At 41.6% G+C, this 25,000-nt stretch overlaps 2 protein-coding genes across 2 annotated transcripts; one reads left to right on the top strand and one right to left on the bottom strand.

Annotated features, from left to right (window-relative positions):
* Positions 1-4,624: 4,624 nt before the first annotated feature.
* On the top strand, positions 4,625-18,886 carry asns (asparagine synthetase). Its single transcript, XM_084563992.1, has 12 exons — positions 4,625-4,756; positions 5,851-6,106; positions 9,184-9,421; positions 9,512-9,697; positions 9,792-9,893; positions 10,071-10,198; positions 10,356-10,482; positions 11,108-11,214; positions 12,282-12,382; positions 13,040-13,121; positions 13,241-13,396; positions 16,467-18,886. The coding sequence occupies exons 2-12, from the start codon at positions 5,858-5,860 to the stop codon at positions 16,674-16,676; spliced, it is 1,686 nt and encodes a 561-aa protein (XP_084420118.1). The 5' UTR covers positions 4,625-4,756; positions 5,851-5,857; the 3' UTR covers positions 16,677-18,886.
* Positions 18,887-19,409: 523 nt separating this feature from the next.
* Positions 19,410-23,646, bottom strand: tac1 (tachykinin precursor 1). The gene is made up of 5 exons (XM_084562742.1): positions 23,358-23,646; positions 21,847-21,949; positions 21,736-21,759; positions 19,703-19,759; positions 19,410-19,605 (listed from the first exon to the last, which is right to left on the bottom strand). The coding sequence occupies exons 1-5, from the start codon at positions 23,472-23,474 to the stop codon at positions 19,559-19,561; spliced, it is 348 nt and encodes a 115-aa protein (XP_084418868.1). The 5' UTR covers positions 23,475-23,646; the 3' UTR covers positions 19,410-19,558.
* Positions 23,647-25,000: the final 1,354 nt, after the last annotated feature.

Genomic DNA, 25,000 nt, shown 5'->3' with positions numbered 1-25,000 from the left:
TCATAACTTTACATGTTAAGCCTACAATAGCGCACTGTTCTCTAAAGCCTTGTAATTCTGTGTATGTTTTCTAAAATTATTCCAATTCAGTGGAAGTAATGGTTGCTTCACAATGTGGATTTATTCAAAATAATTCTAAATCTCCCCTTTTTCAAGTCAAAAATTCAAGTCAGTTTCATTATTGTGGTGCTGAATCATCTATCATCATCAATTATCCCAGGGCATTTATCATATAGAGCAGGTCTACACCATACTCTTCATTATATTAATTCTAATAATATTTACTTAATGAGCAATCCTACCTGCACACTCTGGACCTGTGGGCTCATGGCTGGTGCTTGGTGACGCATCTTGCATCTGAGGGGCTACAAGGCAAAGTTTGTGGCCAGTTACGTGGCGTCGCATCGCATCATGCTGTTATTTAAATGATGCAACGTTAGGTTAGACAGGCTGTACGTTACAACGCCACGCAATTCATTGACTTGATAGGCTAATTAATTAACTTGAACGGTGCAGGTAAAGTTGCATTTTGTTCAACATCTTGTCTCACCCGTTTCATCATCTTCATTGGTCGTTTCAGACCGCGAGCACGTTTTATTGAAAAAGCTGCCGATTTTTGCACATTTGGCTGCATCTGTCTCCTTTTCTCTTTTTAATTCTCGCTTTTTCTGCGCCACCCTTGCTCTTTTTATTTTCCATTTTGCAAACACCCTTGCACTTCTGGGGCTGGAGCCAGGCTCCAAACACCACTGACGGTGTGCGGTGTGCACGGACGTGTTACGTCAGGCTGCGTCTGCAAAAAAAAAAGAAAAAGAAAAGAGCTGCAAGTGGAGACGGCCCAGCGACAGCGGTAACAGCGTACACGTGAGTAAAACCTCTATTAGAAGCTGGCAGTGCCAGACATACACGTGGCATACCTGAACGCGGAAACCATCCAGGAAGAGATTATGCCTTGATGTTGTATGTGGAGGGCACGTTTCAACATGAATAGACGCCATTTTATAAAGTATATTGCAATAGTTTATTACACAGTAAGTAATTGGCAGCGTTCTCACTGAATGGCCAGGGCGAGACCACTCAGACAAAGAGGTCACCAAAACTATTCCCCCCCGGCCCAGAATACCAAACCCGGATAAAGGAGGAGCGTTAATAATACAGGACAAAATTAATTTTGTGGCTAGGCAAAGCATTCGTCATGACATTATTTTGAGAGATGATGGCCTATTTCAATCGCAAAATAAAAAAAAAAAAAAAAAATAAAAAAAAATAAACAACCAAGAATCAACAGAAGAATGTTCATTTGTATTTCTAAACATATTTAGTTTTTTTTTTACTCTTTGTTATTCACGTTATTACGGAAGCGTATTGCTGCCACACTTTAGAAAAAAAAAGGCTCAATATTATGTAATTACGTGAAAGTTTCTTGTTATAACAATATATTTTTCACGTTTTAACAAGATAAGTATCACGTTATTACATGAAATTATCATGTTATTTCATGAAATTATCACGTTATTTCATGATAATGATATTTTCATGTTATAACGTGAACATTATCACTATTTCTATTGCTACTTATAGATAGATAGATAGATAGATAGATCGTTTCTTTATTAATCCCAAACTGGGAATTTTCTCTGTTGCAGAAGCAATGTACAGGCATTCAACACCATACATAAATATAACAAAAAGATAAAAATCAACAGCAAAAAATGGTATTTCTTTCTGCCACTGTTAGTTACCTTTTTCTTCTGTAGGACACTTTGGGAGAGATAAATCTGGGCAACAAACAACACTAACAACAATAATAATAAAGAGGTTGAAAACGTTACTTATTTCACAGGACACAAGTATTTGTAATTACTGTTACATCTGTTAACATATTAAAGCATACTAAACAACTTGGAAATGTGTTGTCTATAATATTGATGTTTCCCTGAATGCATTTGATCATAACTTGTTAAACCACTGCTTGTATAACAGTAATATTTTTGTTATTAAAATAGAAAAGACTAAATATAATTTAAATTAACAGCAAATGTTGGATTTGCTGACATTCATCAGTTTTCAATGTTAATATTGTTGTCATTTTAGCACAGTTTTTGTTTGTTACCTTTCTACATAAACTACAATTCTGTATTCTATCTCGAACACCATTGCCTGTTATTTTTTAACTTACAGATTAACAGTGACATTTGTGAAAGATCTACAGTAAGCATGAAAGACAAAAGGAGTGAAAATACAAACAGGATTTTAATGTAATATTTAAAAATATTTGCTATAGAAAAAAAAAAAAGGGAAGAAGATCTTTCCACTGTAGTCCACCCCAGCCAAACCAACAGATGAGGAAATCCTGCAGACTGAGGTTGTTTCCCATGGTGGTCGCAGCTCTCTAGGCCCCATGCCGTCACCAATTATCCACACTATCTGTGGAAGGGAAAAAAGTATAAATTAACAAAATTATAAGGTCACATTTGAAGGGTAAAAAAATTAATACCAGTACGTATATTTACTCGTTACTGAAAGAGAATCATCTTGTAATAAATATACATGTGCCTGTCTTTTTCAGATCATAATGTCATTTATGGTAAGAGCTTTAAACCAGACAGCAGCAGCTTTAAACAGCAGCCAGCACCAACATTGTTTATTAACGATAGTAAACATATTCAAGGAACATAATCCACTAAAGTTGTTCGAAATATTAATTATTTAATAAAAATATAACTTAAAAGTTTAACGGTGAAGTCATTTGATTCCGGTTCGTTGGTGTTTTGAGTAAATGTTTTATGACAACTTGACAAAGTTCTGCAGCACTCGACAAAATCTACAGCTGTAATTTAACCAAGTTACTACCTTTATTTTGTTGTGTATAACTAAAATTAAGACTGATTATTTCGAGTGTTATATATCTTCTGGTGAACTTACCTCGAGCAAGGTGAGCTGGGGTGCTGGGAGGACGGGTGAGGAAAAAGGGGGAGTTGGCCGCTTTGCCGTGTTAGCCGGCTGCTAGCACCGCGGATAGCGGTTAGCCTAGCTCGGTAGCCTGAGCTAACAATCGAACACGCCCAGTCTAAACTTGTGGGTGTGGTCAGAGAATGTCTAATAGGAAGAGAAGTGGCACTCTCTGGTTACTTCCGGTTTCTGGACTGACTGCAGTAACACGTCTCTGTCCATGCGGGGGCGCTCGCAGGCGAGTGCAGAATGAATTGGAGCCTATGGGGTTTCACCCCCAGAATCCACTTTTCTCAGGATATAATTTTTTATCAAGTAATTTGAAAGTTGTATTCAAAAGGGGGGGCTAAGATAATACACTCAGCTGAAAATTGCATTTTTAAGTTCATTTATCTGTTCTAAAAATCCGTTCAAAAAATGTGATGACGTCACATATTTGCATACTGCCAGAGGTGCTGCTTTACGGCAATTTCACCCGTGTACTTTTTACAACACATATATAACGATATGAAAATAAAAGTGCCCGCAGGAAAACATAAATACAGCACACAAATATTAACTTCGACAGAAAGTCCTCCTTAAGAAAATGTTTCTGATTCTGCTTTAGCTTCAGGTGCCATCAAACGAGGTCTCTGGTCGTAATCAGTCGCAAGTCCGTCACTAACCAATCAGCATTCATTAGCAGAATGCTAGCGTGTTCCGGCCAACAACGGCCCAACCTGTAAGAAATTGAAAAGACATAAGTACTCATTCATTCGACTTTTGGACTATAATCTATATTGAACTTGCGGAATCAACAATAAAATCTACGTTGATTGAACGACAAGCAGGAGAAAGAGATCCATTTAGCCGTCTAGCTCCATAGAGTCCCATTCAGTCTGCACTCGCCCGCGAGCGCCTCCAGTGGAATTGTAATGGAACTGCAATCAAGATCGATACAATGGGGCTAATAGAGAGCCGAAGTCCCGCCCCCTATACTTCCGGGTTATGGGACCTATCTTTCGAAAAAATATGAACGGCAGTCTATGGCGAAAGATAAATTATTTTCTGGTCCCGATCGACTTGTGCCTTGGATTATACATATGTTGTTTTTCAGAATAAAAAATGATTTTACATGTCAAGAATGTCACAGTTTGTCGCAAGATAGTTAAGTAAAACGCTATGGAAAATACGTAATTAAACGAACTACAAGTCCCGCATGCTGGCGCGTACAGAACCGACCAAAACTCCCTTCGTGTAACTACAGCTCTCGACATGACCCGATTTATAATGATTTTCACCTCGTTTGATGCTTCTGCCTTCGTCCTGGAAGAAGACGGTAAAGCTCAACAAGGAGACAGCCATAGTTCTCTAGGGATCTCTAGAGAGATGTAGTTCAGCGATCTCATACAAAACCTAATGTTGTTCAGCTTATTTACGTCAAATAATTTATCTCTTGACGTGAAAAATTATCTTTTAAATTCACACACATCATATGTGAAATTCATGCCACAATTCGATCGGGACCAAAAAATAATTATTATCTCGCCATAGACTGCCGTTCATATTTTTTCGAAAGATAGGTCCCATAACCCGGAAGTAGGGGGGCGGGACTTCGCCTCTCTATGGGAAGTGCCACGGCTCTCCGTAGACGGGCTCTGGTGTGGTAAGGAAACGAGCTTCAGTGACCGTTTTCCGCTGCTTCTAGGACAGCCAATAGCTACTTTCCTTACTGAGGTGTTAGCAAAACACTTCTCAGTGGTTGCATCAGTTAGTCCTTTTCGACTCGTCACGTTTTAGGAGACGGTACACCTTTTAGAACACGGTAAGTGACTTAGCCGGGACTAAATGTCTCCATATCCTCGTTGTCAGGTCAGAAATAATGTATGTCAATGTAATCGAATTCGGGCTTGAAAGATTATTTTTTTCTGTGTTTTCTTCAATTCATTACTATTCATTATTATTAAAGTAGTACACGTGCAAAGAGGGCAACTGTCTACCATTTCCCAATGTAATAATAGTGTCAATGAAAATACTAGCCACGAAGAATGCTAACACGCGATCGCTACGGCCTGTAAGACAGTAAATCTTGAGTAATGCCAGGTCAAACTCAGTACCCGAACACCTCTCGTCGTTTTCCACGGTCCACGATTAATTATTGTCCTTGACAATGAATGAATATTAATAGTTAAAGTTGGTAAATCTTTAGTTTTAAGGACAGTAGAACGTTAGACCCCGTCACACACACGTTGTTTACTCATGTATCAAGAATTTGTTCTTTCGTGGTTGAATTAAACGCCTTTCTAGAAACAGGAACGGAACCAATGACAAAAATGATTTACTAAATAAACCGAAGCTTTATTTAAAAGTGCCCCGCGTGTCCCTCGCACATGGTTGGCAACAAATCAATAGGCGCGTTCGACTTCATGCAGATCTGTGCAGATCTGACTTGACGTGATGCATGCTGGGTTGTCATGCTCATAGATCTCGAATATGATTGGTTAAAATGAACTTGTTCTACCCTAATATGTTCTAGCCTGACGAGCCAGACCCACATTAAATGCAATTTGCTGCCGCTAGGGGCGTGTCTAGATTCTAGGCTAAACGATACTGTTAAGGCTGGGCACAGTCAATGGGCACAACTTGTTATGTGGGTTATGAATCCCCCGTCAAGCTGTATTCAAACCTAATCAGTCATATCGCTAACCTTTAGATAAGAATGGCAATCTAAACCTTTGACACCAGGTAGGATTTTATTCAACTGTTACTTTTTGACCAGTTATTCAAATGGGTAGTTCTTGGCACCGGACTACATTTAGTTTGCATGTCAGTTTTCCTTTCTGATTATTTAATTCCATAGGTATAAACTGCTCTACTAATCAAGATTGTGTGTCTTTGTCTTCTATCTGTCCTCCACAGCTGAGAGATGTGTGGTATATGGGCTTTGTTCGGCAGCGATGAGTGCCTATCGGCACAGTGCACGTGTGCCATGAAGATCGCTCACAGGGGCCCTGATGCCTTCCGCTTTGAGAATGTCAACGGCTTCACCAACTGCTGCTTTGGCTTCCACCGGCTGGCGATCGTGGACCAGCTGCATGGCATGCAGCCACTGCGCATCAAGAAGTTTCCTTTCCTATGGCTCTGCTACAATGGAGAGATTTACAACCACCAGACGGTAAGATCACCAGCCGCTGCTCTGGGACGTCTGACATCAGAGGTTGTTTGAGGGGGAACCACAAGCAGTTACCACATCACTCAATGTTACATTGGAAAATATAGATCTATATATCTCTCATCTCTGATCAAAGTATTTAACAGACACTGCTGTAAAATTTCTTAGCCTACTTTTGTGGCGACAGTGGTCGGAATATAAACTGGCTTTAGGTAGACAATTCTCTGCAGACATAATTGGAGTCACCGGTTCTTTCAATCTGCATATTTTTGTGAGGAATCCCATTCAGACGAGGATAATATTGTTATCCATTATTACTGTCATGGGTCTGTTAAATAGTTTTCGTCATTTAAGGCCAAAATCTGTTCCTTCTGTGTAGTCATGTTTTTACTATTATGACTCTAGGCTCTTGAGCAGAGGCACGAGATGAGATTTTCCAACAGAGGTTTGATGTGTTTATTTATTTATTTATTTATTTATTTATTACTAAAAACCACTTGCACATTATTCATGACAAGTATCTTTGCAGTATGTATTAAAAGCACAGAAAGCCAGTCTAGGTTAGCTATATAAAATGACAAGCATAACTTCTACTATTAAACCTTCAACTTTTTTATTCAAACATTTTCTTAATTTAAGATTCATGCATTGTAATTAGGAAAGGTTTTGTTTACTATATTCTGTGTTAATGAGTGTAGATAGTGTTGAGTATGATTTAACTTCAAGTTGTGATTGGAAATGAAACCTATTATACTTAAACTAAATTGTCTGATAAGGGTTACTTGCAAAGACTTAATGTAGCGTAATGTAAATGAAAACCTATGTTTATAGTTTTATTGGTCTATATACACATAAACAAATCCGGTTTACAACTTGCAAATTCACCGGAAAGCTGTGTTGCTTTACAGGCCTGTCCCATTTTCTGCGTCTGTGACCATAATTTGAGCTAAACTTTAACACTTCATTGCATGGACATGTTCAGCACAAATCGACATATTTACCCAATCGATTGAGTCATTATTCGTTGGAGGTATGTAGTCACTAGCTTGTTTACTGAGTTACTGAACCGAGTCAATTCCTCTGCAACACTCGTATTCCTTTCTTGGAATGAATTTGCTTGACATGACTCCAGTCAACATTTCCCAGACTTTCATTGTGAGCTGCTCACCTTCTTGGCTGTTTGACAGGTTTTCTTCCTGCTTCATTCTCTAAAGGTGTTGAGTCATTTTCACCGAATTTATTTCCTCATTGGCAAGAAAAACATGTTACACAGGCCTTCTCAGAGTGCTCAAGGTAAACTAGGCTTACTGCACATTTTAACGCCGTTGGATGCTGAAAAACTCGAATTACACTTGCCAGCCAAACAACATTAAGGCTGCAAACAACCCATAATGCAACACTCTACAAAATACCACATTTACTTTTCATTTCCCCATTCTAAAATATCATCCGATTGTCAAGGCCCCAAATGTAAGACAGCCTCTACTTGTTCAACCTGATTTCCAGAAAAAAAAATCCTTTTCATATATTCCTGCCAATCCCCAGAGCGGTTAAGCACACTCCCTACAGCTACACTGTATCACTAAGTTCTGCGTCATTACCTTCCCATTGTGGAGAAGAAGCCTATGTTACCACGTGCGCCCATCACCAGCCTTGAAGATAAAATCTGTGCTTTCAACATCTGTTCCAGGTCCCATAACCTAAAAACCCACCATGTTCTCCCAGTTGTTTTTAGGATTCAGTTTAAAGTTCTATTATTTGTTTTTAAGGCACTAAATGGGCAGGCCCCAACCTGCATCACCGACCTGGTACAGCCCTACTCAGTGCAAAGGTCCCTGAGATCCTCAGGTAAAGGGCTTCTCCATGTGCCGCGTTCACGGCTCAAACAGAGGGGTGACAGAGCTTTTGAAGTTGCTGCTCCACGTCTGTGGAACCAGCCCCCCCTGGATATTAGATCTGCCCCCTCCATTTCTGCCTTCAAATCCAGGCTAAAAACTCACCTTTACTCCCTGGCCTTCCTTGTTCCCTAATCCTGTACTCCTGCTTATCCTATGTATTTCTGTGTTGTGTGCCCTGATATTGAAGGTTCCTTTTATTTATGTTTTTATGACTAATGGTCCAATGTGTTTTTCTGTATTATTTGTCTTAATCCTTGTTATCCACTGTACAGCACTTTGGTCAATCTATATTCTGTGTTTAAATGTGCTTTATAAATTAAATTTACTTACTTTACTTACTTTGATGGCTTAAGTGGGGGCGAAAAAACAAACAGACTGGGGTCTGTATGACACAGTTAGTGCTGGAGCATTTTTGTACCCAGTAAAGACTCTATTCCATCACACGGATGACTGAAAACTGCTGGGAAACATTCAGCGCAGGCAGGGGTCTAGTGGAGCTGTGATGCTTCTCATCTCAATCAAACATAATCTACTTGAACCATCTCTTAGTGAAAACTAAGGTTTCAGTCAAGAAGAAGCTTTTTAGTTAAAAGCCTTGGGGCCTTGAGTTCAAGAGTAACTTTATCTAATCGAGGTAGATAACAACTAGTAGTGACTGCCTTTTCTTTACATACACTATGCTGCTGTGATGTAACACTGCACTATACAGTTATACGCTGCAGGTGTATAGCTTGCAGCTCTATATAAGTTAAGACTAAAGATCTCTTTGCCACCAACCGAACGTTATTTCTAGTCATTCTCACCGGACTTGGTTTGACTTTGTGACCAGAAAATGGCACTCTAACAGTGGCTGAGAAATTCTATTTGAAACTACAATTTCACAATTTTGGTGGCACTAGCGGAACAATCAGTGGATAACTGAAGTTGGCAGAATCATCGAATAGGTACCACGAATGCCCCTTAAAATTTCTAAGCGGTCCAATCGAGAGATGTTATTTATTTATTTATTTTTGACAGACTGAATGAAAGACATTACATTACCATGCTGCTAGCACAGCCAAGAGTCAGGCACGGTTAAAAGCCGGTGTGTTTTATCAGCAGTGTGAAGGTTAACTGGAAATTCATTGTTTAGCTTCTAAATATCAAGTTCAAGACCCCTTGCTTTTTTTTGTGTGTTTCCAGCTGAGGAAGGAGTTTGACTTTGATTACCACACTAAAATGGACGGTGAGATTTTGCTCCATCTGTATGACCGCTTTGGCATCAAGAAGATGGCCTCTCTCCTGGACGGTGTCTTTGCTTTCATTCTGCTGGACACCGCCAACAGGAAGGTCCACCTGGGAAGGGATACGTATGGCGTTCGTCCTTTGTTCAATTTCGTCACAGAGGATGGCTTCCTTGCAATCTGCTCAGAGGCCAAAGGTAACGGAATAGTTTAGAACGTCTCCTCGAAGCTGGCTCTTTCCCATTACCATCTGAGCGCTGCTTGACTTGTTGTGTTTCTGACCACAGGCCTGACGGAAATTACCCATGCAATGTCCACCCCAGCCAACATTGAACCCTTTCCCCCGGGGTACATTGAGGTGTTCAACTTGAAAGCAACCGGCAAAGTTGAATCTATTCAGAAGGAGCAGTTCCACTGCTGCACAAAAGAGCCGGCTCACGCCATGTACGACACCGTGGAGAGACTGCAAACAAGTAAGAAACTGTTTAACCACTGTATTTTATTACATGCTCTGTTATTTGTTTTCTTTCTGTATGACAGTTTGTTAAAAAAAAGTGTTTTCCATAGGTGTGGATGAGGAGGTGGTGAAAAACAACATCAGAGCACTGTTCGAGAATGCAGTGAGGAAACGTCTCATGGCTCACAGAAGAATCGGTTGTCTTCTCTCAGGTAACTACTAAACTTCTTTTTTTTGTGCACCAAAGGTAAAGCAAAATAATCAGACCTTTGTGAAGTCAAAGGGAACCTGCCGACTACATCTATGTGTGGAAGAAGAGTCATTTCATTTTGTGTGCTATATATTATCTTATTCTAGTGTTTTGCTCATTCACGTTGTCCATTGTTCAGGTGGTCTGGACTCCAGTTTGGTTGCCGCAACTCTGGTGAAGCTGGGAAAAGAGGAGAAGCTGAAGTATCCCGTCCAGACATTCTCAATCGGGTCAGATGACAGTCCAGACATCCTGGCTGCTCGCAAGGTCAGTTCTTCACATCATATGGCAATGCTGAAGGTCCATAGTTAATGAAAAACAAATCTGCAATCGACTCCTAAAATAGATAGCGTTCAGGACATTTTATTATTTTGTTGAGGGTCTTTTTAGTGATCGCCTGATGTATTTATTTTTTTTTCCTTAGGTGGCAGCCTTCATTAACAGCGAACACCACGAAGTGAGCTTCAGTGCGGAAGAAGGCATCGCAGCTGTTGAGGATGTCATTTTCCACCTGGAGACCTACGACATCACCACCATCCGTGCCTCTGTTGGTGAGTGCAACACAGAGAACCGCTGACTTAGGACTGAAAGTTTGAGCCGTTGACGTTTTTAGCTGACTGATGTGACATAAATGTGTGCGGCTATGCTGCATCATCACATTCCTTTTCCACCTGACTGGATTCTGTGAATTGCAGTTGAATACAGTGAGATCAGTTCAATAGGTAAAGGGGTCCGTTGGGGCAACATGGGGGATTGTAACTGTGCTGCACTTGCAACATTAACAACACCGTTCATATACAGTACAACTGCAATGCAGGCTGAACACATGCAACAAATGCACGACCCAAACACAAATATTGTCTCCGTAAAAATACCGCATCATTATGAAATATGAGATATTTATAAAATGTGTATTAACTGTTTCATTTGAATTTCCATAGTGGTATTTGTCATTGAGGATGTAAGCATGGTGCTTGATGTGATCATTGGTTCATTTAAAGTTGACATGGAGAATTTTCTACTCAAACCAGTGATAAATTGGAGTCAGGGATCCCAGCGTCTGTTAATCATCCGTGCTGGGAGCAAGTAGCTTAGTTATAATAGTATTTTCCAGCTGCCACTATTGATAAAGAATTGACTGATTCAAAAACCCCATCTCTGTTTCTTTCACTGCAGGCATGTACTTGGTGTCCAAGTACATCAGGGAGAAGACGGATAGTGTGGTGATCTTCTCTGGTGAGGGTTCTGATGAGCTGACTCAGGGATACATCTACTTCCACAAGGCAAGTCCTGCTGTAACCAGTCATTGTTTGCAATTCTTTCATTTCAAATGGAAAAGAGTTTTTTCAAATTCCTTTTAACGCCATTTATTTTTTGCACATTCTGTTATTATGACGCCCTGTAGAGTCGGTACCGCCAGAAATCCTAAAAGAAGAATAACAAAGAAAAACCTAATCAGAGGAATAAAAGGATGAAACGGCAAATTTTGAACAGCAAATTAAGCTTCAAAGTCCTGCCAGATGCTTTTCTCATAAAGATAGTTAAGTCATCTGCATATAACATGATAAACAAAATATCCCTTCCATGTACATTTAAGTTATCTATGGAAATAATGTGATTGACCGCAGTTGGACATTTCAGTTTATTTGACAGCCCTAACAACATATAGTAGTATTTTCAGATTATTGGCTTCATTGATCCATTAGAATGGACATAAATCATGGAGAAAATGTGCTAAAAATAGAAGCTCAGTTTACACACTCAAATCCACAAAATACATCAATATTAAAGTGTCCAAGACCAAAAACAGTACATCAATTTTGTTTTCTATGCAAAGCACATTACCTATTAATGTGTAGTAATAGTACCACAAATGACAATAGAAAAACAGTCCTAGTAGTTAATAATAATCATACCATAATACTAAATATAATTGATTATATTTCGACTTCAATCTAAGGAAAAGAACTGAAGCACTTCCACACAGCAACTGAAAACCGTTCTACTGCCCCCCAGTGGACAAAGTTCTGCAGTGCTCTATAAGTATAATGGTTTTTGCTGCAGTTCCCTCTTTACTTCCCCTTCATTGTAACATGCAGTGAACATCGGGTCCACTGCGGGGGCGCCAGAACATGTGACCTTATCATGTCAGACTGATGTCATTGAATATGTAGCACTGTTGTGACTTCAGCCTTGCATCATGTCAAAAGTGCTCCAGAGCTGTTCACCCATAAAGGCAGATCGGAAGGATTCGGACATAAGAGGGCTCTCTAAATGGCATCAGATTAACACTGAGCGGCTGTTTCAGAGCAGGACGCGTGTTCTAACCCGGACTCTGTTCCTCCTCCAGGCTCCATCTCCCAAAGCAGCAGCAGAGGACAGCGTGCGTCTGATGAAGGAGCTCTACCTGTTCGATGTTCTCCGTGCTGATCGCACCACAGCTGCACACGGGTAACGCCTCACAACCCCTACCATCAAGACAGAATTCAAGCTGGGTAAACTCTAACCTAAAACCAGCAAAAGACACGTCGTAGGTTCTCTGCAAGAAAATGTTGTCTGACCGAATAGGAAAAGCTCAAACCGGCAGTTGCTTGGCATTTTGCGTGCGCTAAATGGATTAAAATTGTTGCTCATTAATTTTCTTTCGATGGAAGTTAATTAATTGGACCGAGATCAGAAATTGCAGTAATGAAAGCTGAGCGACAGCTTTTAGTAATGCCTCTTTCAGGAGACTGGTTGAAACATTTTTTTTTTTTTAATTTGACTACATAAAACACAAATCCTTCATTTGAGTGAGAGGAGGAAACAAAGTGGTCAACAACAACATGATTGAACCAACGGCAAAAATAATAATGTATAATAATTAGAGGGGAAAAAGCCCACTGATTATACTTTAATATGCCCGTCAGCATCTGCTGGAATGAAAAACCAATTAAGCAGTACTGAGTTGTGATGCAAATACATTGATTAAGTTGGATAAAAGACTGATGGATACATAATTGCTTTATTCTGTACCTTATATCCCACAATCACCTCAACTCAGTGATGTGTGGTGGATAATGGACTGCCTTTTTCTGTTTTGACCTTTTGTTTCTTGTCGTTTCCCAGTCTGGAGCTCAGAGTGCCTTTCCTGGACCACAGATTCACAGCCTACTATCTTTCCCTGCCGGAGGAGATGAGGGTCCCTAAGGTCGGTTGATGTATGGGGCTGTCGCGGTGTCACTTCACAGTCTAACCCATCAAGTGATCTTTGGAAGCAGATTTCCAGCAGGGTTTTTAATAACACCGTGTTATGTCCCGTGAATGCAGAATGGAGTGGAGAAGCATCTTCTGAGGGACGCCTTCAAAGGTCTCAACTTGATCCCAGATGACATCCTGTGGAGACGCAAGGAAGCCTTTAGTGATGGTGTGATGTCTGCAAAGAAGTCCTGGTACACCTGCCTGCAGGAGCACATAGAGTCTATGGTATGTGTTAGCACACTCACAGCAGCAACGGTTGATTGTTTCATACCGTAAACAGAAGAACGGTTAAAGGAGAAAAGGGGAATATTTATGACCTTACTGTTGAAAATGGCATTGAGTGGACTGTAAGCAGGCCACAGTTTTGAAATGATTTACTGCTACATAAGGTAGGGGGATTCTGACAATACCATTATGTATGTAAAGTTGATTGATTGGGGTAGGATCTTACATCCTACACCACACTGCCATTTTAAGACGGCTCTCTAAAGGTCTATAAATAAGAGGGGGCTGCACCGTACAGCTGACTGAAATTTGTGTTTTTGTTGCGCTTCAGTCGGCTTTAATTTGGAAGAGCAGCAGATGGGAATGTTTACAGCAGGTTCAATAACTTCAGTGTCACTTGCTGATGGCTGCAAGGCTGTTATTTGCCCTCTAATTCAGTTTTGATTAAATGGAAGTAAACATTTCACATCTCACTCTAGCATGACGATAAAGACAAGAAGACGTTTATAGTGAGTGTGTGTGTATAGTGAAATCTGCACTCAGAGCTGATGCTGTGACAGGTACCTGGAGGCTTCACATGAATACATCCATTAAGACTACAAATACAATGAAGGCCATCTAAGAGACCGTTTACTTGTGGGGATAAAATGCTCTAAGACAGCACTTAAGAGCTCAGTTGTTTCCCTGAATATAATTGTGCTTAGCTATTAAGTCAGTAATATTATTATATAACTATGGTGTCAGTGTATACACTAATCAGCCACAACATTAAAACCACTGACAGGATAAGTAAATAATGTTCTGCTGGGAAACCTTTGGACCTGGCATTCATGTGGATGTTACTTAGACATGTAGCACCCACCTAGACCAGACCAGGCACCCCCACCCCATAGCAATGACACTCCTTGATGGCAGCAGCCATCCCCAGCAGGATGCAGCCTGACACAGACACAAAAACAGTTTAGGAACAACTCAAAAAAAAAAAACATGAAAAAACAGCACAAGGTGTTGACCTGGCCTCCAAATTCACTAGATCCCAAACTGATCAAGTATCTGAGGGATACACCGGAACAGGTTTGTTCAAGTAGATTTATGCTTACAGTTTAAATTGTGCCACAGTTGAAATTATCACAGAAATATCCCTATAAGTGATGTACCGACCAGACTCGTAAGTTCACAAAACCTCCATTACACACTGATCTGGAGTTGTCAGTCATATCATGCGATTGTCATCAATGGAGGGAGTTGCTGTTCAGTCGTGGCCTCAGAAACAGCAGGTGAGAAGCCGGTCTCACTCTGAGGCCCATGCAGTAGCTGTTGTCGAGCTTTCAGTCACACCACTCACAGCAGATCGTTTGGTCTGCTTTCATTGACTCTTTGTCTTAAGCCCCATTCAGACAGGTTTAGCATCACAGTTGTGATGTGTTAGGGATAAAATATTCCCTGTGGGTCCTGCTGAATCTAGTTCAGTTACCAGGAGTAATAGAAAACAAGTAAACCTCCATTAGTCAAGATCCAATCTCAGAACAATCTTTCATTCTTAAGTGGTTTCCCTTAGTATCACATCAACACAGGGGCCGTCCGTACATTACAAACTCTTTCTGCTAATGGCTAACTTACTTTTAATGGTGGCACTTCTACTAAATAAATTGTTCAGACGGGGCTCAAAGAAGGAGAGTAGAAAATCCCTGAGCTTTACCGGCTGCAGCTCTCCAGATGACTTTTCTTTTTGTAAACCTACGCAGGTTTGCATCATTCTCTGAAACATCTTCAGCTTCCTAAAGTTAGACCCAAAAGCTGAATTTGACACCGAGCTGGTAAAACGCAGGAGAAGGAAGTAAGATCTTTCTCCTGGGTGAGAGGGGAGGAAGTGAGATTCACTTCGTAGGGCAGGCTTAATCAAAATTATAGTTGGGCGCCAGACAGGAGAGTCATTTATATTGTCAACCTGTCAATTTCAGAATTAATAAAGTTAGCCTGGTTAACTTGGCGCAGGTGCTACAAAAGGCATTTCTATAAATTAAATTAGTTGTATTTAAACCACGTTATAAATCAACATACATAAAGATCAACGTAATGTCATTTCATTAGAACCAAACATTTTCCCAAAGTTCATAAATCAAACAGAAGTTAGATAAGGTCAAAATAACAAGCTCTACATTTAAACAATTACAATAAAAAAGAAAATTAGTCAAACCTTCACTTTTCAGTTTTCAAAACAAAATCTAAAAATGAGAGAGGTTTGAATGTCCTGTTCAATGTGCAGCAGTTCAGTTCAGTTCCGAGTGTTTGTGGCTGTAAATGGAGGTGAGTGAGAGTGGTGTGAGGAGCCCAGAGAGTTTGCAAGATAACTTGTAAGCCTGAAGGGAAGGTAAAGTCCACCGTGGGAAACCAAGTCAGTCCTTAGGATCCTCATCCAACGCATAGGAAGGATTCCTGGAATTTCACCAGTGACTAACCAGTGCAGTTAGATGTTCTTCTAAACGTATAGTTTCCAAAAACTAGATTTACTCTTAGTTATCTGTTTTTTGTTACCCTCAGTTCTCCTCCATGCTGCTTTGGTTGATGGAGAGACTTTTTTTCCTCAGGTGCGTCCAATTTATCTCCTCCCTCCCCCCTTCATTTCCTGTCTAAGTGGAAAAGGATTGGTTGGTCTGTAGTCCTATGTCTCCGCTGCAACTTGAAACACAGGGTCATGGGATTCAAATTGGAAGAGGAACAGAGAGCAGATGAAAGGCCGTTCAAATAAGGATGGATCAAGTGGGTACAGGACGAACGCAGAGGAAATGGGTAGAATAGGACAGGACCCTCCAGAGTCTAGATGGAAAAATAGATGAAGTTTGCAGGTGGCTTAAGGAGACCGCTGAAGACTTTTGGGACAACTATGGGGAGGAGGAGGAGGAGGAGGAGCAATCAGCATGCTGCAGCAACCTCCTGCACATATAAACAGGGCATAAGTACTTGTTGAGAGAGTCGAGTTTGTCAAGTAATTAACACCCTGTAGAATTTCCCAGCTAGTGATGGAAGCTCGTTGCGTCTGTAACTCACCGCTTGCTGTGTGTTCTCTCAGGTGAACGATGACCAGATGGAGAAGGCTCACAAGACGTTCCCTCACAACCCCCCGCGCACCAAAGAGGCCTACTACTTCAGACAAGTGTTCGAGAAGCAATACCCAGGCCGGGCCAAGTGGCTCCCCCATTACTGGATGCCACGCTGGATCAACGCCACCGACCCATCGGCCCGCACCCTGTCAATTTATAAACCAGATAAAGACGAGTGATCGTCAGGAACCCGCGGCCGCCCCTGCCGGTTGGTTATCACCACGGGTGTCGGCCTCTTCTATATGTGTCATATTGAGCTTTACTTCAAAACTCCCATGTTTAAATTGTAATTTATTTGGAAGTACTTCCACTGAGCTGGTCTTACCCTACGTGATGTTTGTCAGGCTGTGATGGAGTTTGTCTGTCATTGTGGATTTTGAGGAGTCCTCTTCTTGCTGTCGCCTTTGTTACCGTTTAAAAACGGCAAGGCTGATGCCTGTGCAACATCTGCAGCCTTTAATTCTATTTGCATTTTGCTTCCAGTGTGAGCTTAAAAAAAAACAAAAAAAAACAAAAAAAAAAAACACAAGTTGAACACTGAGTGTGTGATGAAAGATGCAGGTTAGCGGCCTCATTCCTGAGTCGCTGGACAGTCGGTGTAGTTAGCACGCGGAGTGAAAGAAATTGGACTGGAAGTGAAAAGGGACCTTCGGCTCCGAGGTGCATTGATTGAAATTCAGGCATCTCTTTCATCCGACTCTCTTGGGGCGGATGGCTGAAAAAACTCACCTGAAACACCCGAGAAGAAGCGGAGCTCAAAATAACAGATGCTGGAGCGACCCGATGTTCGTTTTGGAGCCTGCAGTTTGTTTTTATGATGAATATTCAATTCATGTACTTTCACATCTACTTAATCTACTGGAGAACAACCTTTGGGACTACTTCACTACTGGACTACACTTGATGAGCACATTCAGATGGCTCCAGCTCCCCCCTTAAAAATTGAATCCACTCTATGTCATTTCCTGTGTGGCCAAAAGTGAAAAACTTTAAAATTGACTGACGGAATGAATCGCGCCACGGATGCGGTTTGTTGCTGTGAACGTTTGAACACGTGAAGCTCTTAAACATTAGCACTTGTGCTCTGTGACAATAGCCACAAAGGCCTGTATGATAGCTACAGAATTAGTCGAGGTTTAGTCGTTCTTTGACGGCCTCGTCTGACAATCTCCACCAGTTCAAATGAATCCTCCCTGACGTACTAATGACACGGTCGAACTGATGTGTCTAGTCTATTCGTGCATTTGGTTCCAAGGACCATGCTTGATGCTTGTTTTTCAATTATAAATATTATTTTTATTTTTTTTGGTATGCTAACAATTTTACTGCCAAAGCGCATATTTGCTAGTGTATTTGTCCTCCCTTCCAGGCAGCCTCTTGTCCATTTATCTACTCCGAGACCTAATCAAAATGGCCCTGCAGAGACTTGCTGGAGATAAATATCAAAATTAACACCTGATCTTTTGTTGTCTGCGAGATCCATCAACTGACGGGACGCCTTCAGAAGCTGCTCACTCTGCTAAAATAGTCCTTTGAGTAGCTCGAATCTCCTGCTACGATCCACAGCGCTGTTGTACAAGCTTTTCTGTCGTGCAAGGACTTGTTTCTTTCTTTTTTGTTTTTAAGGGTTCATGGTGACTGTCTGCTTCTGTTATAACCTCAGTCCGAAAGAATGGGCCTCTTAAATGCAACACTCCGTCAGTGTGTGTGTTTGTTTTTGTTTTCTTGGGAGGGCTGAAGTGTTAACACTGATCTGAACCGATGTGTTCGATAGTGTGTGACCATGCTGCTACTTCTTGGATACCGTATGTATCCAAGTATGGTACTAGACATCAATATGTTTGCTTCTCATATTTGCGTCCATCTGCGCTTTAAGCTCACGTGGATTGTTCGGCGCTACTAACACCAAAAAGACCGGTGCCCCAGCTTGTTGGCTGGTACATTATGCAATTTGTGTGAAGGACATCTTTACAGCTTCTCATAGGTGAGTCACGTGCGAAGTGGAATGACTTAACACTAATTAATGTTGTCGGCTGTTGTTTCGCTGCCTGTTAGGTCTTGGGTTAGGACTGGCTACGGGGATGAGACTTTAGTGATTGACAAATTAAATTTCCCTACAATTTGCTATTTTTATTAATTTCGTCGTCCTCTTGTTCAAGTGTTGGCATGAACTACAGTATGGAATCAGTGACGCCTGGCTGTTTTTACACCATGAAACTAAGCTCTATGTAACATTTAAAGCTTAAATGAGCAGTAGGCGGCATGAAATTTCCAGTTCTGTAGTTCTGACTTCTTTAGCATATCTACTGCCATTGGTTTCTGGCTGATGATGATGATGATGATGATGATGATGATGATGATAAAAAATAAAGTCTACTCTTGACACTGACATGGGTTTTGAGTTCATTGCAGTACCTCCGTCTACCACCAGAGTCTGCTCTTCCGCCGCAGAGGACCCGTTTTTTCTTTTTCGCCTGAGCATCAAAAGGAATTCACGACTTGCAAGCTGAAGTTCAACCAGTAAAGAAAATAATTTTAATATTTGTCAAATCACTATAACACACAGGTATCCTGTCACATCACACCATCTGTCCAGGTGGAGAACATGACAGCTCTTCTAAAAAGTCACTTGAAAACCAAAATGAGAGCCTGTCCCAGTGTGTCGTGTTTATAGAACAATCAGTTACAATTAAACAGTTATGAGGCACTATGCAGTGACTTTGGCAGTGCAATTTTTCTGCATACCCTGGGGTATAGCCTTGCTTTGATGGTCCACAACAACATTTAGTCTTTGTGGCATGGCAGATGGTGGGAAATGCTCACAGAAACCACTTAACATTGATAAACCGTTTTCCCCTCCTTTCACCCTGGACTGCCTTCTGCTGGGACAAAAGAAAAAGGGCACAGGTACAGCACTGCTACGTCACTACAATGTGGAAACAGAATCATTTTATTCGACTAACAGCTATACACAGTTTGGGAGAAAACAAAACCAGTGTCGATTAACCCCTCCCGCGGGAGGGAGGAATGACTTGATGAGAAGCGGGCCGGTGATGGCTGTTCAGCGGCGCTTGTCGTACGTCTGTATTGTGCTCCACTCATAAGACTCTGCAGAAGGAGGAGGACCAATCAGATCTCATTTGTCATCTCGAACATGGAGTAAAGCCTTGGAACTTAAAACAGTGAATTTCCTTGACTGACCTACCTGGCTCCTCTTGGCTCCTTTTTCCCATCAGTCCAACAAAAGAGTTGACTTTATGTCCTTTAATAAAAACAATAAAGAAACGATATTAAAATCTGTGACAATTTACTAAACGACACAATGAGTCATTCAGTTTAACTGCTGCAGAATCTTAGATAAACAAACTAAAAGCTCATTAGCTCAAATTAGAACTATAAAAAAGTCTGAAACTGATGAATTCTCATTTTTATCCCTTTGCTGCTTTAAACAATATTCTCCACAAGCGCTTTAGTCTAAACGTTTCACAGATGTCACCACATTGCCGGAGTGGCATTGAGCGAAACGCATTTAGAGATTGTTAGTCTTGTTTATCTGTTTGAATGTTTGCAAACCGTGCCTGCAAGTCATCATTGTCTCCCACAATGTGTGTTTCACACACAAAAAGAAATCAGAATGCCTGATTTTTTTGTAATTTGTGTGTGATTAAAGCTCCTCTTTAGGCCTCCAAAACAGCCACAGAACCGGAAGCGGCGGCGGACATGATCGGCGTGTCTTCAGCGGCCGCCTGATTCCAGCACGTGGGCTGAGAACCAAACTGAACTGGTCTGTCGGGTTTGCATGCAGAGATATAAATGTGATAGACAGCTGCATCACAGACTGAATGGGTCTGACTGTCAATCAGACTAATGGACTGTAATATGATCACGATGATGGTGGTGGTGTATCGGATTGGGGCGTCATTAAATACAGAGAGCCTTTAGGGAATATTTTACATTCCGCACATCAATATTTGCATCGCTCTGAACTGTAAAAGAATATAGCCCTTGTCAGGCAGAAGAGCAGAAATAACGCCGTCCTGCCTCATCTTGTTCCTTTTCTCTCTTGTATTGCATCCTTATTGTTAGTGAACGGTGAAATGCATAACTTCTTCTGTCCATCATAAGCGTAAACAATCCAATTTAACTCTCCCATGTCCTTGGGGCATTGATCCCAGCACTCTCCCTCCCCCTAATGAAGAGTGACTTATAGTCCTGCCTCCATAAGAGGAATAAATTAGACGTATACTTACTTATACTGTGTTGCTTTGCATCACTGAGTGGGTGACTAATTTGGACATAAAAAAAAAAAACCCACAGAGAAAATGGGAATATCCCCTCCTCCTCATTCCTTTTGCCTCTGCACTCTTTATCTCCACTCTCTCTGTGGCACACAGACGTCTGCTCTGGACCACCTTCCTACTGACAATTTATTTTGCTCAAAAGAAAAGAACCACTGACGTACACGTAAGCTGCGGTAGCTGTCAATTACTTAAACCCCGTGGTCCGTCACTTGCTCACTCTTTCAAGAGATTTCGCTTATTTACTGTAGGCGACAAATGGAGGGGTTTGTCTTTTTTCCCCACTGTGCTGTTCTCAGGGACGTTTTTAGTGGGGGTGGGCTTGTGTCTGTGTAGCGTCGCCATTGTCAGGTGTTAGGGGATGAATGCAAACGCACCTGCTGTGTCTATACTTAAGTTTTTTTTTTTACTGCCTGTAATGTCAGACAATCTTTGTGAGAAAGACTTTTTGGGTAATTCACTGGGTTTATTTTCAGTCTTAGACACCCGAGCGGAGGCACAGCTGTAAGCCCCCTACATTTTTTTTCGCTGGAGATGTGGAGGTTTTGGAAACCTGGGAGGAGTTCACATAGGACGAGCCGTACAGTTTACTGCAGTTTGACTTTCTCACATGTTCTTTGCGGCCTGAGTATTTGTAATATCTTGTAAATGGACCTGCCCAGAAGAATTTCCTGGAAAAGCTAAAGAGCCTTCAGTTGTGAACACAGAGACAGAGCTCAGAGCAATGATGAAGATCAAGTCCAATGGAGAAAGGAGATACGGGGTAATAAGGACAAGTGTTTCCTGTATAATGGAGGTGACATTAAGACATTAACACGCTGCATCATCTGTCTTTTTCTCGTTTCAGTAAGCAATCAAGTTTGGAATAGTTCCCTTTTTGCACGCTGTTCAAGGCAAGAAAGGGGGGATTTAAGAACTGAGAGGACTTGAATGCACTTACTTTTGCGGGTGATCTGTGCATTTGCTGTGGGAGGACAGAGGTGAGACGCATTAGTAGGGTTGGGACAAGGAGGACACGGATGAAAACTGCACAGCGGGGGCGAGCTCTTACCCATGGAGCGCTTCCCCATCAGACCGATGAACTGATGCGGCCGCGGCTTTCTCGTCATCCTCAGGAGGATTTCTCTGAATGGGTCGTTGGGAAGCCAGCCCGCCTGGGGAGAAAAGAAACTGTCAATCTTTATGGGAAAAAAAAGTATCTATTGCCACGAAAATGTTGAAACATTTGAGGACTTTGTAATTTACGAAACTGTACCTGAATGCGTCTGTTGCGTAGCCTATTTGCATTTCAACCCGCACTGCTCATAATAACTGAGGCAAATGACCAAACCCGGATCCTGCTAGTGCATATAAATGTCATTATCTTGAAAAATATTATTTAAAACCACCATCCACCCATCACGCATAATCTACTCTGAGAAATAATTCATACGCTTGAATTTAGAACTTTCATTGAGCGTTTCTATTTCCATCTCAAGATATATTTCTACACCGTGCATTAGTCTGGCTGAGAAGGGGACCCGGGGGCCACTAACGTCCCGCACACTAAGCTGCAATGATTGATCGTGCTCTCATTCATCTGCAGGATGGCTCCAGCCTTCAGTTTACGCTATTGGAGGAGCGGCTTGGCACGTCTCCAACTCGCAAAGTCAAGCGCGGGACGTGCGCTCCATGTCAATGGAGACGGACTGGGCTTCAGCTTCCACGACAGCACAGCGTGCACTCAAGGCTTTATTTAATTTCCTACTGGCTGCCTGCTCCGATCACTGCAACAGTCTCCCCTCCTCATCCTGACTATCACTGAGCATTAACATCTTGTTTTTCCTCTAAGTGCAGCCAGATTGTTTCAGATCAGCTTCTTCTCGGTTCTTTCTCAAATCGTTGCGGCAAATTGGTCACTCTATTAGATTTGTATTTAGTTTCACGCAGAACAGCCCCCCAGTCTTGTGCCAGTGTGGCTGGACAGTGGTACCTTGGGGAGTTTCAGGCTCTGGGTTCTGTAAAGCGTTGCATGATACACGAAATTGAAATTGGGAAAAGAATCATGAGAATTAGTTAGCACAACTTAATCAGGTTGTATTCAAAATTAAGGATGCAAATAACGACTGACATATATAAACACCTGTTACAGAAAATGTGCATCTGGATCAATGCAAAATTTTATAAGGTGTCGGATTTGGCAGCAAATAGCCAGCTGCAATTTCCCCATTGTGGGACAAATAAAGGTTTTTTCTTATCTTCTTATCTTATCCTATCTTGAAATTACTTCAGTAAATGGACGTTTCTTTATTTAAAAAAAAAAATAAAGTAAAACACATATCAATTTTATTGTCCACCTTACCTCGTTCTACCCATTTTTCGTTTACTGGTTAAACAAATTTAAAGCAATAGATAACCTAAACCATTTATGCCAGTTTCGTTCAGAGAAGAAGGGACAACTTAGTCCTTTCTGCTTCAGAGAAGAACCCAATAACAGGCTAGATAATGAGAGAAATTTATTCAATTATATCTTCTCAGTTAAGTTGAGAATATAGCGCCAAATAAACATTTTCCTCTAGATACCTGAACTTGATTACTGCTCGTCCAGTAGTCAGCCTCTTCTTTTGGGTCGTTTTCTTCGCAAAAAACTTGAGCGGCGGCGAAAAAAACCACTAAAACTGGCAACAGCAGAAACTTCATGGTGCCGGAGCTGGTTTTCGAGCGCGTAAAATTCACTTGTAACTGTGCGAGAGCGGCCGCCGACTGTGGAAACTACAAAACGAGAAAGTAAATAAGGTGCGCTGGACGCACGAGCGGTGGCTGTCAGTGTTTTCTGCGCGCTGCCTCTTCCCTGCACTGCTCAATAGTTAGTCCATAGCGCGTGCATGCGTCAGAACGCTGTGGATCCCGCCACTGTCTCCAAAGCTCTCCGCGCGCTCAGCCTCTGCACCAACTTCTCGTGGTCTGGTACGCCCTCCTGTCCAGTGAGCCTCGCGAGCGCACCTATATAGCCCGAACTGTGTTGCCTAGTAACGACATTACAGTAGTGAGATTACTCGCGCCCAGTCACTTGTAGCCGCAGCCAAGGGCACAATAATACTTAAGTTGAAGAACCTTTGTCATCGGAAGCTGTAAACTGTGTGCGTCACGGGACAGTTTTAATGCTGTTGTAATTTGATTTGAACACAAAAAGACCTTTACAGACTTCCATTGTGGGTAAATTTAGCAAACACTGACAGGAATACATGTGTTATTTATTTCTCCTTAAACCCACACGAAGAAGCCCAGTGAGTGGGCCTGATGTAAGCTATTCATGGGATTGAAGGATTTTGTCTTTATTTGACAGTTGACAGCTGTCTGAGGGAAGACGTCGAAGGGAATCGAAGCATAGATTTTGTGTGGTGACAAGGTGTGTCAACTCCGTTGTATGGCAAAATAAAAGTAGCGGTTCCAAATGTTCGTATGATGGAAACCTACATTTAAACTCAGCAGACTACTTCTGTGGTGGAAGTTTGGTCTAAAATCATGATTCGTGAAACTGTTTCGACATACGACCCGTGCAAACGGTCCCGGACCACTTACGCTAGGCCCGCTGACGTCCTACGAGCAGACGTGATGCAGATGCAACGTAACGCTTACGTAAGCCTAGGATGACGCACCAGGACTTACGTAGCTTCTTATTCTTAACTGCATTAAAGTTTTTAAATCTATGTTTTGTATTTATGATTTTAAACTGACTTTGGCCAGGCCTCATACACCCATCGCCATATAATCCTCGCTCTATAACCTATTCCTACTGCCCAAAGACGACAATGTATGCAAACCTCTCATATCAAAGCCTGAATGAAAAGCAGAAGGACCTGTGACCTGAAGGCGCCACTGATTACCATTAGAAAAGCTGTTTTTTTTAAGAGTGGGATGTTCAGGATGAATAGAGGACTACACTGCCCCGCTAAGTTCCGTGTCCACGCACCTGAACGAGTGCTTGATTTGCTCAAGTGCCTTTATTCCTTTAACAATAAGTTCGTCTTATTTACCCATGTGCTGTTTGGCAAATGCAAATGTTTCCCCTCTTTTCAATTAATCAAGGATACAACACCATTTGCAACAACAGAAGATATCTGATGGATGTTTTGCATTGATTGGTTTCATTTGACCTTGATCCGAAGGCCTACATGCTTATTTTTATTACATTGAGCATGGCCATGATTAGATCAGGCCTGCTT

Source organism: Chelon labrosus (genome assembly GCF_963514085.1).
Source record: "Chelon labrosus genome assembly, chromosome: 16".
In the NCBI taxonomy this organism is placed as follows: Eukaryota; Metazoa; Chordata; class Actinopteri; order Mugiliformes; family Mugilidae; genus Chelon; species Chelon labrosus.
This window is presented reverse-complemented; position numbering and strand designations above follow the sequence as displayed.